Here is a 19,548-nt window from a genome sequence, read left to right as displayed (position 1 = left end):
AAAACAACACTCTGCCTTATATTTTCCAAGGCACACCAAAAACTGCTCAGTTTATGTTAACATTAGAATTTACTCTCAATATAAATTGTTCAGAATCCAACTTAATAAAATGGGCTCAGACAAGTATAAATAATAAATGAAAATTTTTATTCATCTTTGTAAACAGGCATTCAAATGTTCTTAATGTCCAACCATAATCTTGGAACAAAAAGATGCTTGCTTTTAAAAATGCACAAGTAAAAACCCTTCAATTTCCTTTTTTTCTTTTAAAGAGACAGGGAGACGAGAATCATCAACTCATGGTTGCATTACTTTAGTTGTTCACTAACTGCTTCTCATGCGTACCTTGGTGAGGAGGATAAGGTTGCTCAAGCTCAGCCAGCAACTATGAAACCATGTCAATGATCCTGTGTGTTCAAGTTGGTGACCTTGGGATTTCAAACCTGGGACCTCAGCATCCCAGGTCCACACTCTATCCACTGGTCAGGCAATCCTTTAACTTTTAAACACACAAACTGAAATTGTTGAGGCCATGAAAATAAAACAGCTTATTTTCAAATGGTAGTTCTGGCTTTCTCAAAGTACTACTAACATGCCTGGACCACTTCAAAAGAGAAACAAAAAAACTTCAGTGCCTTGAGTTCCAGTTTTTTACACAGTGCCACACACTAAGGAACAGCTCTCCCCTCTAAACCCTACCAGTAGATGAAAATTCAACATACAAAAACACTGTCAATGTGAGTGATCATTCATTTTTTTGCATTAGCTTCCAAGTGATACATCAAAGTGACAAAATGCACTATATTACTTGTGAAGAAAATCTTATTTAAAAAAACTCCCACAAAATGAAGTTATTGCTAGTCAATGTTAATTTTAAGCTACTTAATTACAACTTTGTTACAAGTTCACTTACATTAAAAATCATGCCACAGGCCCTGGCCGGTTAGCTCAGTGGTAGAGCGTCAGCCTGGCGTGTGGGGGTCCCAGGTTCGATTCCCAGCCAGAGCACACAGGAGAAGCGCCCATCTGCTTCTCCACCCCTCCCCCTCTCCTTCCTCTCTGTCTCTCTCTTCCCCTCCCGCAGCCAAGGCTCCACTGGAGCAAAGTTTGCCAGGGCGCTAAGGATGGCTCTGTGGCCTCTGCCTCAGGCACTAGAATGGCTCTGATTGCAGCATAGCTACACCCCAGATAGGCAGAGCACTGCCCCCTGGTGGGCGCGCGGGTGGATCCCAGTTGGGTGCATGCGGGAGTCTGTCTGACTGCCTCCCATTTCCAAGTTCAGAAAAATACCCAAAAAAAAAAAAAAAAAAAAAAAAATGCCACTAATTCATTTTTTGTTTGTTTAGACAGACCACTTAATCATAAACATGGTGTAGCCATTTATCCTCCCTCGTTTTGTTCAGGTCCTCCTTACCATCATATCCCTTGTATGACTTGCCAGTACAATGCTGGAGTGAAGCCTGGAGACTAAACTGAGGAGTGGGTTCCCTATAACCCTTTTGGGTACTGTACCCTTATGTCACTTTCCTTGATGAAGCAATTAAATGTTCTCACTTTAACTTCAATATATGTACTATCTTCTTATTATTAAAAACGTTCCAGGGAGGAGGAAAGGACCCCAAGTCTTATCACCTTTTCTTAATTTAAAAAGCACCGTTTCCATGAAAACCAAGCACTGGATTAACAACATTTTACTCTAGTTCAATGATCCCTACAAATATTCCCCACAAAAAGCACGAAGACCCTCTCTCCCGTTTTTGCGAGCAGCTGCCTATTGTCAGTTTTAACAGGAGCTAGAAAACAGAAGGCTTAAGTAAACTGAAAGTCATCACTGGGTTTTTTAATTGAAACATTTAAATAATTCTTCTTGAAGGTATTTTCTTTACCAGCCACTTATTTTTACCCTGAAAGAAGCTTGAAATATAAAATTAGTATTTCAAGTACTATACAAAAGAAAAACAAGCCAGACAAAGGAGTAAGATACATTTCAATTTAATCAATGTGCACACAAGTTTATAAAACTGCTAGCTAAACAGGCAGACATTAGGTTGCAAAGGAGACTCAAGAATTTTTGTTCACATCTAAATATTATCTTAAACTACAGAAATTTGGCTACTTACTCTCATCACTATCATGCATTTAAAGTTAAATACTTACCAAATTTTCAATGTCTGTTTATCCTTGCTAGGAAAGGAAAGGACAGAGTTCCTTAGGAATTTACTTCATTTTAAATCTTAAAGACATAAATTGAGGGTCCATACTTTGTTTAGTACTTATCTAGAAAAATACATCACCATTACCACATACTTATATTTCAATTTTCAGATTTATTTTAGAAAGCTATCATTGTTCATACTAGAAAGTATTAGAATTGACTGTTCATTATTGGTTTACAAAGATCAGGAGATAGATACAATGTGAAAACATCCTTAGTGTATATTACATTAGCTAGGATGTAGCAAAAACACTAGAGAGGAAGTTATTAAACAGGATTTAAATTAACTAAAAATATACTCAAGAGGCTAATTTTCACTGAAACCAGTATTTCTCACCCATGTTTTTCATGCAAGGTTATTTATTTAAGGATGCACTGGAATTTTTCAAGCCTCAGTCAGAAAGAATCAATTAGCCTCACTCCAAGAGAATCAATCAGCCTGTATCACCACCATATTTTAGGTCAGCCCTCCTTCAATCCTATTTATCCTCAAGCTTAACTGCTCACAGATCATTGCAACAACTTCAACAACAGACAAGAATTCTAGTATTTAAGTTTTAAAGCAATGTAATGTAGGAGCCAAAGATATAAGAGAAAAATATTTTGGTTGTCAACTAAAGATATTAACCTTAAAATTATAAATGCTAGACAGTTTTGAGTAAAAACCTTTTTTTCCATCTCACCAAAAGGAAATAATTTATGTTAAAAGTTTTTGCAATTACAGTCTTTTACGTGGAGGTCAGAAGAAATGTCAGGAGGTAAAATAATTACCATCTTATTCCTACTGTTCCCAAATCAGGTAATATCTGGAGTGTTAGAAATTCAGATTGCTCACTCTTTTGATGACAGTGTCCCCTTTTCCATTAAGTGAAAAAAAAAAACCCCCACAAACCTGTGATATACCAATGTGTAACATAGTACTCACCAGAAAGGCAGCTTTAAAGAGATGGTTTTAAGGAAAACCATTTCCAATTGTATCTATGCCATTTTTGGTAGATTAAACTGTGAAAGGTAATGAAACTTAAGCCTTTAGGCAATTTTATATTAAATACCAAGTGGATCGCTTATAAACTACATTTTTCAACAATGTTTTTTGGGGCTCATCACCATCCCAGTCAGTTTAACAGAGGTACAAATCAGTTACTTTTATGAACTGTCTTGTTCAAATTAGACAGCATTACACCTAGACGGATGGTTCAGTCTTTTATAAACTAAATATATGCTTTATTCTTCTCGATATTTAAAATTTTTTATCAACATAAGAAAGAGCACAATATCTAACGGCTAAAAGAAACCTCTCGTTGATGGTTCAAGACAACAACGAACTCTGGTAAAATAAATGAAAATAAAAATAAAAACTTTAACATTTTTTACAATCCATTACATCCCTGCTGCCCCTCAAAAGATATACAGAAGAATCTATCTAAGTTTATTGATGGGTAGTCAGCTTTCATTTGAATATTAAAAAGTAAGGTTATTCTTGGTTCAAACTAAAAGAAACCCATGGTGGTGGTACACCACAAGATAGGTTATAGCTTACAAAAGATGAACAAAGTTAGTACTTACTTACAGCAAATTACTAAAAACAACTTATGACCAACAGAAAACCACTTATCATTGCTAGAGGTGAGGAAACTGGATTTTTAGGTTGATTCATACTGTAAAAAGTTAAAAGACAAATGAATAACACCATAGAAGTAGTTTAAGTAAAAAACTCTGGACTCAAAGCCCTGTCTGTACTCATGACATACAAAAATGAACATATAGCCAGTAATAGACATTTTACTGTATTTTCGTTTATGTACAATATATCTACTTAGGTTCAACCAAAACCAAATAATAAAGAAGCAGTACTACACCTTTATTATAACTGAGGTTAGCAAACTTAAGAGGTAATCCGCCCAAGTACTGGTGTCTGAAAGTGTCCAATGGATCTATTATAACTACTCACATTTAAGCAACTGCAGCTTTCTTCCTTGTGTGGGTTATATGGATATGTTTGAAAAAAATAGGAACATCAGGTACTTACAGATTAAACTAACCTGTACTGGCAGGGCTGTGGGATTTTTCTTCTCTACCAGTAAGTAGCAAATGCTGAAATTCTGCTGCTAGTTAACAAAAACACAAATTGTATTAAACTGAGGAGTTCAATCCATACTTTAAAAAGTCAATGTGCATTAAATTTCCTCAGAGCCTGACATTAATACATTTTTTTAACTCTCCCTATTTCTTACAAAAAATCAGCTTAAATTAGCTATTAAATTTAGAGTGACCTTAAGAGAATGAGTTAATAACACTGTATATCTCTTGGGCACAGCTGAAATGTAATAAAACTATGTACCCCAATGTGTTATGTGGAAAATTTTCTTACTCTAAAAAACGGGGGAACATATCTAGAAAAAAATATTTCTTCAATGTGGTAATTTCTAAATTTAAGTATATGTAGACACACCCCAGCAGCAAATAATTTTCAATAGTTTATAATTTAATTCAGAAAAAAAAATTGATTTCTTTCTCAGAGACTTTAAATTATAAAAACATGGGCTGGAAATTAAATTTTATTGCTTCTCCTGGAAATACAGAAACAAATAGCTAAAAGTGAGGATCTGCTCAATAATTACATGTCCCATTTTTTTTAACTCAAACTTTATTAACTCTTCCATTGGTTCGCTTGGGTAGCTAAGCAGTCTTGTTTTATTAGTAGAGACTGGGAAATGATGTTGCAAATCTTTTAAGTAAAATATTGAGAATGAGCTACATTATAACAAATGATTTGGTGAAATCTTAACCTTAACAACAAATGCAAACCAATAGCAAGAATGCTGTTATCTTTCATTACATTTAAAGTTCTTTTAAGTCCAGCAAAACTATACAATGGCCTCTCCCAAAAAAATCACTATTGGTCTGTATATAATATATGCTGGGGAGAACATAACATTTTTCATTTTTATTAAAGATGGGCATCAATGAATTTCATTGCCGGTTACCCAAAATTAACCAATGGTGAAGGATACAGATTCTTTAAAAATCCCAGACACAGTAAGAATGCCAAAGGGCTTCGAGAATTCCAGAAGGACTTTTTTTTAAATACACATAGCATTAAACAAATCTCTGACCAAATGCATAGCATATTGTCAAAGTTATGCCATATTACCACTTTACACATCATTAAAGAACTTAAATAGGTGGGGTCCAAAAGTTTACTCACATGTATCTTCTCTGTAGTTAATTTCATCAAAATAAAACATAGTCTCACAATATAGCAGATTATATGCCTCCTAAAGAATCTAACATGAACTAGTCTTGATTTATATTAAATTTATTTCAAACAGAAATAGTTCAAATTAGCTTCACTGAAGATCTCCTTTGCATCTCCAATATTTGCCTTAATATGACACTTCTACATCTTGCTTAGTAAAATCAAGATATTTCCCCCTGCAGATACATTAATTGAAAAGATTTAAAGACAAAATGGTTCAAAAATTTGAAACCAATATAGTTTCAAGCTATTATTTTTCCAGAGTTGGGAAAATGAAAAGCTCTTCCTTTTATGGCCAAATTATGCAAAAATATATAGAACCCAGGAGGAGGAAAAAACAAGAACAATTCTCTTCTGAGCCTTACTAAAAGAATATAGCTTTGGTTTTTCAGGGTTTTTAAAAGATTTTGATTTTAGAGAGAGGAAGGGGAAAGACAAGCAGAAAGCATCAACTCGCAGTAGCTGCTTCTCGTATGTGCCTTGACCAGGAAAGACAGTAGTTTCGAACTGGCAACCTCAGCTTTTCAGGTGGACGCTTTATCCACCACACCACCACATGTCAGGCAGGAATCTAGTTTTAAAAATACTACTTTCAAACCTATTATGTCCCAATAAAAATGTCAAGGAAGAACACAACATGGAAAAGTTTTGAAGATACTTAAAATATAGGGGGCTCAAAGTCCTGCTTTCCTCATCTGCTACGCATTACTATGAATTAGATTCAAAATAGGGAAATACGTAAGAGCCAAGATAGTTCTGGAAATTCAACATTACAGAATTGTGAATATGACCATGTTCATGACACTTATTATACATCATTAAAGCAACTGCTTATTTTGCCAGGAAGTATCACACAGAAAACTTAGTTTCTATGCTAGAAAAACAAAAGTTGTTTATTAAAATGATCCAGATGACAAAATACTAATGGTTAAAGGGGGGTGGGGGCAGTAACCTTCACTAAATATTCAAGTAATAAGAGAGCAAGCAGAAATATAATTAGGGGACTGTTTACTTAACAAAAATCTGCCCTTAGTCAGTAGTCTTAGAACTGAACCCCTTCCTCATTTTAGAACTTTTCTGTAAATTACAGCAAGAGAACTGGTTTCATTTTAGAACACACAAAAGTCATTGAATATTTAGGTAGGTAAATACCACCTTTTTAAAAAGAGATGCCAGGCCCAGGCCAGTTGGCTCAGCAGAACATCGGACTGGCGTGTGGAAGTCCCAGGTTCGAATCCCAGTCAGGGCACACAGGAGAAGCAACCATCTGCTTCTCCACCCCTCCCCTCAACCCTCTTCCTTTCCCGCAGCCCTGGCTAGAATGAGCACGTTGGCCCCAGGCACTGAAGATGGCTCCATGGCCTCACCTCACGCACTAAACAACTTGGTTGTAGAGCAATGGAGAAGCGGCCCCAGATGGGCAGAGCATCAGCCCCAGATGGGGGTTGCCAGGTGGGATTCTGGTCTGGCCGGATGTGGGAGTCTGTCTCTCCACCTCCCTGCCTCTCATTTGATATTAAAAAAAAAAAAAAAAAAAAAGCATGCCTGATGTATACAAAATTTTGGGTGTATACGTTTAATTTTTTAAAGTCTCCTAACCAATACAAGTATATATTTTATCTCAGTAAAGAGGTGACTTCACTATTTCCTTCCATTTACCAGGTTTTACCAGTAGATATAATAGACACACTTGAAAATTGTTAATTCTTAAAATCGAATTTGTTTGAGTCACAGAACAGTGTCGTCAAAGAAATTACATCTTAAATTATATATCTGTATCATCTCCAACAAATTATACCGTTAAAAAATTCCTTCTACTCCTAAGTACAAGTATGTAAAGAACTTATTTCAATTATAATTATTTCAATTATAACTCTTAGAATTAGAACAAGCAGCTTCACTCTTAAATATTTCAGAATATTGGGGGGATGATGTACAACAAGAAAACTCCAAATAGGAGTCTTAAAGGGTGTAATTATTTAGGTTATAAAATACTCCAATGGGTTATTTTTGTGACAAAATTCTTTTCAAACATTAAAATCCTTTTCCTCCATGATCCAGTTACAGAGAAAAGCATATGAAAGTTAATTAAACAGGTAAAAATTTGGAGTTCATTTAATGCATATTTTTTCTTTATGCTTCTAAGAATTAAAACCACATAGAAATACAATCCCAGGTTCGCTCAACATTGTACTGTAAGTTGTTACTGTTAGTGGAAAATGCTATCTGGATTGAATGGTGGTTCAAACACAGGAAGGAATAAAATCCATGTTTATGTTTTTGCCTGTCTTCCAGTTTCCTCTTTACCCCCTAAAATATACAAATATAAACACATCTTTTCTTACCAAATAAAAGCAAACTTTAGTTGGGTACAAATACAGATACTTCTCATGTTTATGCAGATTGTATTAAATACTGTTCAATAAGGCTGAAAATGAACCTCAAAATAATCGATTCAAAATCACAGTTCAATATACTAACTTGACAACATAATATAATTTTCATTTGGCTACCTGAAAATTAGTACTCTATCCACACTGACAGGTCTGTAATACCCAAACTCATTATCTCAAATGTGTAGTGTATACTCGTACATACCACACACATAGCACCTTCCCACTTTTTACAGGGCTCTACATTAACATTTGCTCTAATGTGGTGAGGTTTGAAAAATATTAAAAATTACAAGCATTTCCAGATGACCTTTCAACCTTAATGTTCAATGCATAACTTTGGGATTAAGAATGCATATATCTCAGTATCCAGTAGCATTTCCAATAATTAAACTTATCCTTGTAGTTAAATTTAATAGTTTGAAGAGAAATAACCAGTTAAGATTTTCCTGAAAGTGAAAAGTGGAAAATTTGATTGAAACATTTCATGCCTCAAATCAAGAACAAATTTTGTCAATACTAAACTGCAATACAAGCTTTACTGAGGCTGTTAAATATTATGTAACAATGCAAATTACATGTATCAAATACTTATTCATGTTTACTAACACCACAGTCAAACGTGAATATTAATATAGAGCCTTCTCTGCCAAAAGAGTATAAAAATCCTACGTTTAATTAAATTTAGGGGCCTTCACCAAACTTGCTGCAAGTTTGGGGACATAAATATCCAACAGCCATCAAGCTGTGAAAGCCCCTATAAGGAATAAAATAAATCCCACTTGCCTCAGACTGAACAGGGCAACACTGAGACTCAGCCTCAGCCTGTCCTATGGCAGGGCTATAGGAAGAAAAAAATTTTAATTTTAGAAAAACATTACCCAATTAATTTAAGACATGCAAATAAAAAAAATCCCAATGATCAAGCAAGCAAAGAAAAAAATGTAGCTTTAAAAAAAACAAAAATAACTATTGTCCACTATAATTCTAGTCTGAGACCGTAATTGTTTTTGAGATCTATTCCCAAATACCTGTTTAATTAGGCTGAGTTTAAGTTCAAAATGTAACTTGATCAGTGGAATAGAAGCACACTAAGTATCTTCCCCATTCCTACTAGTAAATGTGTGAGATATTACTAATATAATAAGTACTCAAATAAAATAGTTCCAACAGCCACTCAAAAGTTGTTCCTCACCTGCTGGTCTTGTTGTACAGTCATACAGTAGTAAAATCTATACAATAGAAACTAGTGCCAGACAAATGTTTAAGTCATTTCTTTTCAAAAGGTAATAAAGAGTAAACGTAAGGCAGAGCCAGAGCTGGCAGTGCCATTAATCTCGCAACATCCTGAAATTATACAATCACAATGCCTGCCTAAAAATACCAAGTCTCCAAAGTCTTCTGGGAGGGCAGATGAAGTTTACTTCATTTAACTCTTATTTAGGGAGGCATGTGTCAAAGTAAGAGTTAATTATTTTAATGTAATTTGTTCCACTTGCGATTTAACCACACTATGGACCCCAGAAGCAGTTAGGTAAAAGGCATTTTCTAGAAGCTTAATTATGCTCTGATGATGCAGATATTATACTTTGAATATATCAAATGAGCACCACCTGAGCCATATACCTACAAAACTCAAGAGGTGGTGTAAGTTCTTAAAGTGCCATGCATAACACTTTGAATTGTCTTTTAGTAACAGTTTACAATTACTTAAAAATAGTATTTTTCTCCCTTCAGACCTCAAAAAGCAATTAATGGTGACATAAAATATCAGGGTTTTTTGCATTAAATACAGATAAAGCTTTGCATAATTTCTGAAACTTTATGCCATTTTTACCACAAAGATTTTCAACAGGTTTTTCTTTGGCAGTATAAATGTGCTGTCAAAGTCCAAAACTATTTTAGTAGGCAGGCATTTGAGGATGGGGGGAGGGTATAAGGCTTGGCTGCTAGAAGGAGAATGAAATGCATCTCTTTGTGATACAAGCAAGGATGCTGCCTTTTCCAACTATGGAATTTTTTGAACCTCAATGGCACCACAGCACATATAAAACCACTGGAGCAAAATATCAGATTTAAAATATCACTCAGCTCTATATAATACTTGTAAATGTTTTGTTTAAACAAATGCCTTTTACTTGTCTTTTAAATACATAGATCCTTTTATAATGATTAAAAGAGTTTCCAAGGAGGTTAATGCTTATACCTGTGTAACGTTTGTATCATAAAAGTTAAAAAGAAATGTTGCCATTGTCTTAGAAGTTTTATCTTTGAATTGAGGAAACATTCTACTTCTGGTCCATATATTAATAATTACACTTTGTACAAGTTATTTGATATTTAAATAAGCATAAATCTACCCTTTAAAAGATTTTTTTAAAAATGGATGCCAAAAAAGGTCAACAGAGATTATTATGAGACTTGCAACACAAAATAAAATAGCAGTCACACTTACAGAAAAGTTCTCCATAGGAACACAGTAAAGCCATTTAGGCTTAATAACAGAAGGTATCCATCTAATCAAAGATACAGTGCAATCTGCCAAGTATCTAATGTAATAAAAAATGCGAATCTATCTCTTAACCATGAGAAACACATTTAGATTCTCAGCATTACAGTTAGAATAGATACCAATCAATTAACAGCTCAAAAAGCTATTTCTGCTTGCACCTAATCTTCTAGCACAGGTTGAGAATCGCTGTTCTAGAAGTTTGCACCTGAAATGCTTCTGAGGTCCATGTAGTACTGCAGTCTCATAAACAGAAAGGAAACCAGTGGTCTGGCACTAGGTTCTAAATATAATCAGCAGGAAGGAACATTAATTACATTTTAATTATCTATGACATCTAATGAGTACTGACACCATGGGAGTAAAAGGTGACTAAGATTTCAAACCCATTATATAAAAATGACTCATGTATCTGAGTTTTTCTATTAACTAAAGCACTAATATACAACTATATATACTGCCTAGTTTAAAACATGCAGCTAAGAAACAATCTATAATTCAAAGACAGAATCCAATGACGTATCAAAACTGCACTGGTAACTATTAATTTTATTATGTGGACATCTAATGTGGCATGCATCTGTACAAACCTTTCAGGCAGTGGTCCACAGCTGGGTTATGAATGAAAAGGCATAAATTTTTCTCTCATTTTATTACAATGAAGTTTAACAGTACAGAAAAGTTACATGACCTTGGTGGGTCAGATTTTGTAAACCCTGCAACATCAGGAACTCTAAATACATTAAATATCGTTACACATTCAGACTTCTAATGTACAGGTACTTGGAAATAGTTACAGCCCTCACCAAGCTAGGTTGGGGACATGAAGTCCAACAGCATCTGAAATGCTGTGAAGGCATAACTTTACAAATAGCAATGTAAGCTTACAGAACTTGCCTTTATTAAGATGGTATGTTCATGTAATTCCAGCGCCTTCACAATATAACGAACCAAATTTACTATACTTCACTTCTAAAACCTAGATGAAACATGAAAAAGAAGCCATACAGTATAAATCGCAACTTCAGGAAAAGTTCCTGCTTTATTATTCCAAATAATTTTTCCCATGTAAAATAAATGTCCAATAGTTCCTGGTATGTGGGAAGATAATGTTTGTTAAAGTCACAATGAAGCCTTATTGACGGAAGCTTGGCTATATAAACAGCACAAGTTGAGAAAAGGTTTAATCTCCAAACCTATTAGATTGGATGAAGTGAGATCAGTAACGGCCACCTTGCGACATTACAGGAGGTCTCATTCCCATCGGAGGTCGAGGAGGCCCACCTTGGTAAGGCGGTACCATTGGCGGTCCCTGCCCATATGGCGGCATGGCACCAGGAAGGTAACCTGGCATGCCTTGATGATGACCACCGTACTGACCTAAAAAACATTTAACACAAAAATATAGACTGAGTTAGTCCATGCATTGTACCTTTAAATACAATATATTTTGCAGATAAATCTATTTTTATGTGGATACTCAAAAGATCCACTAAAGACAATAAACAAATCAAGAGGAATACCATGAGGCGGCATTGGGGGTCTCATTCCTTGTTGCTGTGGGATGCCTGGCTGTGGTGGCATCATACTTCCTATTGGTCCAACTGGTGGATTACCAATGGGAGCCTGTCCTGGACGAGGAAGATTACGCTGATATTTAGGTAACTGTGCCCTTCTCTCTTCCTAGAAATAAAAATAAGCACAATGTTCAACACCCAAATGCAGAGACTCAAGTATAAAGGCAAGCAGCTAAAACCTTATTTACAGAATAATTTTTAAAATAATGTATCCTTACTTTCCAACAAATTACTTTTACCACACAGTGTAAGTTCAACTACTTAAAATTGCAATGCCTTAAGAAAACCATGTCTATTTTTAAATTTTATTTTGAGAGTACATTTATTAAAGCTAAGGACAGTGAAACAAGGAAGGGCTTAGGACAGAAGCCGCACCAGAGGAAAGACTATGCAGAGCTGCCTTGGCTCTCTAAACCAGTGGTTTTCAACTGCCAGCCTGCCAAAGAGTTAATGATGTATGAAGACCACAGAATGTATAAACATTGGATCTATAACCATACAACATCAAATGGTCAGCTCATTTTTACAAAAAATTATTTGATTTGAGAGAGAGAAAGAGAGTGAAGCATCAAACTGTTTCTGTATGTGCCCTGACTGGGCAATGGACTTGGTATATCAGGCTGACTAAACCACCCAGTAATGAAGGACAGTTAACTCTTTCACAAACCTGCACAAAATTTCTGGCAGATTAGCATGATCTCAGAAATTTCTCACAGACCAATGGTTAAAAATCACTGCTCTAAATCTCATCTATATGTATACTTAAGCACAGATAAACACTTTAGGATACACACAGTTTCAGTAAGAAAGTGTCTAATGAAGACAAATGGGCTTCAAGGGATCTGTAGATTCCCCCTTATACTTCACCGTTTCTTCAATTTGCAAATTTATGTCTAAATTAAAATGACTTTTAAGAGTAAGAGCCCAACTTACTGTCTTCTTTTAGAAATAGTCTGGTGGGAGGGAAAGCATCTAAGATCAAAACATGCACTGTTCACTTCATTTTGTGGTTCTCAATAGAATGGTAAAAACCAGTTAGCTCTAAATCAGATCAGTAAGAACATCGGTATACATATTTACTAACACTTCACACGGACAAGCTGCTACAATATTTAATCAAACTCAGCTATTTAAAAAATGTAAAATAACTTACCAGCGATATATCCTCATCTGGATGGATCAACTTACTGGTTGCACTGGTTGTCGTAAGAGTAGCTGGCTTACTTGTTATGGAAGCTGCTGGTTTAGCTGCAGTGCTATTTGTTGTACTAGTGGTTGAAGCTGTAGACTGTGTATAAGCAGGGAATGTAGGCTTTGGGGGTTCTGTAGTTGTTGCAGGGGTACTATTTAAGGGCTTGAAATCAGTACCAACAGGTCCTTGGACAGCTGCCTGAGCCTGTAAAACAGTGTTTCATTAATAAAATTCAAAGATGAGTGTATCTATTAACAACTTAAAAATAAGACACCAACATTTAATAACCAACCAAACTTTAAATAAATGAAATTAAAGTTTACATGATAAATGCTCCACAAAATTCAAGACAACATATTATATCAAAAGATGCTGGGTGATTCATATCCAAAACACACAGCATTTGGAACAATCATAAAGTAAGACTGCATATTTTTAACTTATCAGAAGTGATCTACCTCCTCCTCACTAAGTTCTTTAATTTAGAAAGCTTTATATTTATTCCAGATTGATGAACTATATAACATAATAACTTATTTCTATTTTTCTATTCTAAATTATTTGTTTAATCTATGAAGCAGCTCAAAAAAAAGGTTAAAAATTATAGAGTACAAATGTTTGGATAAATTTCAGCTACTAAGCATATCATAATTATTATCTATGGTGACACATTAAAAATGTCCTTCAGAGATATTATTTATATAGTAATACAATACCCTCCCCCAATCAACAATGGCTGGATGATTATCATGGTCAAAAGGGTTTAAAAGGATCTGTTAAGTATAAAATTATCAATAATGAATGTTACTTTTTGTAACATCAAACATCTGAAACATGTAGACTAGGACAACTATAAAACCAAATGAAGAATACTAATTTCCTTACATTATATGTGATGCATTAGATTAAACAGCATAAATCAAAATAGCTTAATCATGCATCAGGCTAACCATTGGCTACTATAAGGCATTTACTGCTTTCATGCTTTTAACCCTTTAGAACCATAAGCTTGAGGTATTTTTTTTCTGAGTTCAATTTTTAAAATATCACTGATTTGTATACCATTAACCTTACATTAAAAAAATTAAGTAGTATATTTTGGGGGAAAAAATTTAGTTTTAAAGTAGGGTCTAAAGGGTTAAGTTATAAAGCCATTTTAAAAACTTTAAACTGCAACTTCCTGCGTACTTGTGCTGTGCTAGGAAACAGAGCTTTAGAAGATGCAGACAGACTTTCTGAATTGGATGAAGCTGTACTTGAGCTTGTTACAGGTGTCCCCATCTGTAGCATAAAAGAAAGGAAACAATGAAAAGTCTCCAAACAAATGGGTGAAAATAAGCCATGTGGTAGACTTTTTTTTAGTATAGATTGCATATTTGTAAATGCAAAATATAATGCGATCAAGTATTTGTTTAATGAGGAAGGCAGTTAATAATGCATTTACATTAAACAAAGTGACAGAATGAACCTCAAAAAAATTTAATTCTACATCAATGAACCTAGTTAACCAGTTTCTTTTCTAAAACTGTTTTTTCAAAAGTGACCTCAAACTGAGAATAAAGATTAATGACACTTTAATCCAATTCTCTATCAAATGACACCACAAAAGATTTTTGCTAAATTTAATATCCCTCAATAAACAAAATCCCTACCCACCTCAAAAGCATAAGTTAATGTGCATAAAGGGCACTAAAAAAGTAATGCTCTTAATTTAGCAACTACAAACAAAAAATTGAAAAAAGAAACATCTAAAGGATAATTTTAAAGTGAAAAAAATAAAGAAAATACATCCTGATCATCTAAATTCTGAAATACATGTTTAATTCTGAAACTGAGTACAAAAAAAGAAAAAGGTAACAAACATTATTACATATTATGCATAACAGAAACAACTTTTGCTTCTGAGTTCTGAAGACAAAATCAGTACAAAATTAAATGTGACTAAGTCAAAAGCAGTTAAATGATGCCCTTCCAGCAAATGTACAGCTATGTATTCTGTCACTGTTCTAGATTATAAGAGCCCAACAAATGATTTGCTACGGTCTTAGAATGTTCTTTGCTTTCATTCCACTTACAGTTCAATAGGTAAAAAAGGACCACTAAACATTATCACATATTGAATTCCCTAGAAACTAAACTTTCATTTCTAACTAGAATAACCAGTTCATAGCAATGAAAAAATAACATACTACACTATTTCTGGCTCCAATATTTTGAGAAAATCAATGTATGCAAACATGAAAGAATATAGGCCCCTTCTTAGCACGCTTAATAAACTATACTAAAATAATAAACAGAAAATTGACCTATGACAATTTCAAAGATTTCTATAAATGACTGCATTTTACCTTTAAATGTAAGTATTCTCCTTTTCAGAAAATTCACCTTACCTGTCCAGCACTGGGGAAAAGAGGCTTAGTTACTGGAGGCTGTGGAGCAGGTACTGTCGCTGTTGGTGCAGGTGGTCTAGTAAGAATACCTGGTGCTGAAACAGCCTGTGCTTGAGTCATTGGAGGAATTCCAGGTCGTGGAACAGGAGGAGGCATACCTGTAAAGAAGACATGTTAGAACGGGGGACTCAGTTGCTGAAGCATTTAATTCAGAAAAAAGTACTCCCCCAAATATTTGTTATTACAATATACCATACTAAAAATGCTCCTGCGCTGGCTTGAGCACAGGCTCACAAAATTGAGCGCAGGGTCACCCGTTTGAACATGGGACCATGGACATGACCCCATGGTTATTGGCTTGAACAAGGGGTCACTGGCTTGGCGGAATCACCCCAGTCAACGCACACATGACAAAGCAATCAGTGAACAAGGTGCCATAACAAGGAATTAATGCTTCCTTCTCATCTCTCTCCCTTCCTGTCTCTGTCCCTTTCTGTCCCCCTCTCTTGCTTAAAAAAAAAAACCTTTCAGACTACAATGTTACTAACAATTGCCTTATGAACTCAATGAAAACCAAAAAACGTAGTTATTAGTGTCTTGGAACAACCTTTCCTCAAACTTTCTATTCCTTTGCATCTCCTCAGAATTTTGGGAAGTGAAAGATAACAGCAGAGACCCTGCCTGTATGAGGGCAAAGCAGCAGTTCAGCTTAACTGATAATGATTTAGCAAACCTTTAATTTTTTGAGACAGAGAGAGATGATGAGAAATATCAACTCCTAGTTGTGTCACTTCAGTTCATTGATTGCTTCTCATGTGTCCCTGGTGGCACTTAAGCCGAGCCAATAATCCCTTGCTGAACTATCACTCGGGTACTTCTAAACCTTCTGTAAATTACAAACCGAACTAGTGCATTCTTTAAGCTACTTCAATTTAACTTAAAACTTTTTCTCCACATTATCAAATGAACACTGGTTATTATTCAGTATCATTTTAAAAGCCCAAAATTAACGCCCCTGGTGGGCGTGCCAGGTGGATCCCGGTCGGGCACATGCGGGAGTCTGTCTGACTGTCTCTCCTCGTTTCCAGCTTCAGAAAAATACAAAAAAAATAAATTAAAAAAAAAAAAAAGCCCAAAATTAAGAGTACAGTGGCACGTTGAGATACGAATTTAATTCATTCTGTAACCGAGCTTGTAAGTCAGTCAACTCATATATCAAACTGCCGATACTGGACCTGTGCGCCAACGTGCCAACTAGCAGCAGCTTCCCAAATCACAACTTGTTATCTCAGAATTTCACTCGGATCTCGAACAAAAATAAGAACAGAGTTGCAGCTCATATCTTAAAAAATTTGTATGTTGGTCTGTTTGTATCTCACTGTATTATGTATGCAGAGCTGTTGCCTATAAATTAATGACTGTGGAAGCAATTATTACAATTTTGCTGCTGCTAGATTTTTCCTTTTTTTTTTTTTAATTCAGTGAGAGGGAGGCAGAGACAGACTTCCGCATGTACCCTGACTGGGATCCACCTGGCAAGCCCATTAGGGAGTGATGCTCTGCCCATCTGGGGTCCTTGCTCCGTTGCAACTGGAGCCATTTTATACCGCCTGAGGTGGAGGCTATGGAGTCATATTCAGTGCCCGGGCCCAACCTGCTTTTTTTATTTTAGAGACAAGAAAGAGAAAAGGGGGAGGAACAGGAAGCATCAACTCCCATGTGTGCCTTGACCAGGCCAGCCGAGGGTTTCGAACTGGTGACCTCAGTGTTCCAGGTTGCTTTATCCACTGTGCCACCACAGGTCAGGCCCAACTCGCTCTAATCGAGCCATTGGCTGCAGTAGGGTAGGAGAAAAGAGAAGTGAGGGGGAGGGGTACAGAAGCAGATGGGTGCTTCTCTTGTGTACCCTGACTGGAAACTGAACCCGGGACTTCTACACGCCGGGCTGACATTCTACCACTGAGCCAATGAGCCAGGGCCTCTGGTTCATTTTATATCAACTATCGCTTGAGTACCTCTAAACCTGCTGTGGATTACAACCCAAACTTGCTCTTGCTAGGATTAAATATAAAAAAGCAAGGAAATTGACTGAGAGCCTTTTGAAGAGCTCTGTGACACTTGTTGGCTAACCAAATCCCTTTCCCAAAGACACTTCATTTCCCATGCTCCCTTATAAGAGTCCATTAAACCTATTTCTTGTCAATGATATATAAGGGGCTAAGGATCTTCTGGGAAAGTTACTTTGCTCTCTAGGAAAAGAAAAAGGAAAGAACATTGCTTTTGATACCCTTTCTTGCCTGAGTCATCTTGTTATTGCTGAGTGACATGCTTGAGGGAGAAAAGTTCAAGTGGCAAAAAAAAACTTTGTTTAGAGAGAGAAGGAAAAGGGGGGGGGGGAAGAAAAGGGAAAGAGAGAGAGAAGAGAAAGATACAGATAGGAACAGATCTGTTCCTGTATGTGCCCTGACCAGAGATTGAACCAGCAACCTGTGCATTTTGGGATTACACGTTTTAACCAATCAAGCTATCTGGCCAGAGCATTTTAAACATTAAAAAAAAAAAAAAAAAAAAAGAAATATATAAATATATGTATATGTATGTATTTTATTGCCTGGGCTGTGGTGGCACAGCACTGACCTGGAAAAATGAGGTCGCCAGTTAGAAACCCCAAACTGACCGGTCAAGGCACATACAAGCAAGCAACAACTAAAGTAAAACAACTATGATTTGATACTTCTCTCTCTCCCCACCTCTACCCCTTCTGTAAAATCAATAAAATCTTTAAAAACATATTTTTAATGAAGTAGAAATTTTTTAAAACATGGGTTCTTGACATCATCAAGCCATTGAATCTACCACTTTTTTTGAGTGAGATGACCTCTTGGAGTTCTCTATTACTTGTTAAAAAGAGTTTCTTATCTAAAATAGTCCTAACAAATATAAGTACTCTTAAATACATGAGCTTCAGGGCACAGGCTCTGTGACTCATTTTGGCTGCCTTGAAGCCGATTTTTACTATTTTAAAACTAAACCAATCACAGAACACAGGAGAAATAACCATTTCCTTCTTTCTCTTTCTCCCTTCCATTTCCCTCTCTCCCTCCTGCAACCATGGCTTGACCGATTAGAGCAAAGTTGGCCCCAGGCACTGAGGATAGCTTCAGGGCCTCACCTCAGGTGCTAAAATATAAAATAGCTCAGTTGCTGAGCAACGGAGAAGCAGCCCCACATGGGCAGGGCAAGCATTGCTAGTTTAGAAGGCTTGGCAGGCAGACTCCAGCCAGGGCACATGTGCAAGTCTGTCTGTCTGCCTCCCAGTCTCACTTCATAATAAAATATATATAATATAAAAAAAGGGAGGAAAAGGAAGGTCCATAATAACATTTATGGTCATTTAAAAAAGAAGTCACCAACCTACAGAAACTTTAAAATAACACTGCACCAGTGCCCACAAATCTATTGTCTAAAATACTTAAGAATAAAGCATGCCAGTCATATGAGAAAGGAAACCATCTAATATTTCATACCTGGTGGCATGCCAGGCATTAGAGGTGGTATTCCTGGTCCAGGTGGCATCATTCCACCCATTGGCATCATTCTGTTAAAAAGAAAATGTCAAGAAACAACTCAAGTCAATTAACAGTATAAACCATGTAAAATATTTTGGCTAAATCCTGAAACAATAGGTAAGACTTGAATTTGACCCTAATATTGAAATCAAGCTGAAAGAACAACACACTAAAACAATCCCATCAAAATAAATCCTCTAAAAACCAGCACTCGAGTTTATCAGTAAGATGGGAGAGAAAACTTCAGTTTTTTGTTGACAAAATATTTTAATACATGTAAAGACAGAAATATTGTATGCTAATATTGTACTCTCAATATAGATGAGAGGCTTCTAAAGTATGCAACCGGGAGCTTTTTTTTTCCACTTGAAAAATTTCCACATAGAATGTCTATATATGAAAAAGAAATCTCTATTTTAGAGTCATCAGATTTTTCAAAAGGAA

At 35.7% G+C, this 19,548-nt stretch overlaps 1 protein-coding gene and 1 long non-coding RNA gene across 5 annotated transcripts in view; one reads left to right on the top strand and one right to left on the bottom strand.

Annotated features, from left to right (window-relative positions):
• Nucleotides 1–1,976: 1,976 nt before the first annotated feature.
• ZNF207 (zinc finger protein 207) overlaps nucleotides 1,977–19,548 on the bottom strand; it is a 29,430-nt gene continuing 11,858 nt past the window's right edge. Inside the window, exons 7-13 of one of the 4 annotated variants that reach the window (XM_066363806.1) lie at nucleotides 19,063–19,133; nucleotides 15,536–15,693; nucleotides 14,334–14,426; nucleotides 13,107–13,349; nucleotides 11,900–12,059; nucleotides 8,654–11,756; nucleotides 1,977–4,323 (exon numbers count right to left, since the gene is read on the bottom strand). In XM_066363806.1, the coding sequence (XP_066219903.1) occupies nucleotides 11,596–11,756; nucleotides 11,900–12,059; nucleotides 13,107–13,349; nucleotides 14,334–14,426; nucleotides 15,536–15,693; nucleotides 19,063–19,133 (886 nt within the window). In that variant the 3' untranslated portion in view covers nucleotides 1,977–4,323; nucleotides 8,654–11,595. Of the gene's footprint in view, nucleotides 4,324–8,653; nucleotides 11,757–11,899; nucleotides 12,060–13,106; nucleotides 13,350–14,333; nucleotides 14,427–15,535; nucleotides 15,694–19,062; nucleotides 19,134–19,548 lie in introns of those variants that run through there. The other 3 variants (XM_066363807.1, XM_066363808.1, XM_066363809.1) reach the window with 3 other exon arrangements.
• On the top strand, nucleotides 4,316–9,592 carry LOC136391907 (uncharacterized). Its single transcript, XR_010748898.1, has 2 exons — nucleotides 4,316–5,932; nucleotides 5,972–9,592. It is a non-coding gene; the product is annotated as an uncharacterized lncRNA (long non-coding RNA).

This window comes from Saccopteryx leptura, chromosome 2 (genome assembly GCF_036850995.1).
Source record: "Saccopteryx leptura isolate mSacLep1 chromosome 2, mSacLep1_pri_phased_curated, whole genome shotgun sequence".
NCBI classification, from domain to species: domain Eukaryota; kingdom Metazoa; phylum Chordata; class Mammalia; order Chiroptera; family Emballonuridae; genus Saccopteryx; species Saccopteryx leptura.
Note: the sequence above shows the minus strand (reverse complement) of the source record. Positions and strands in the feature narration are given on the sequence as shown.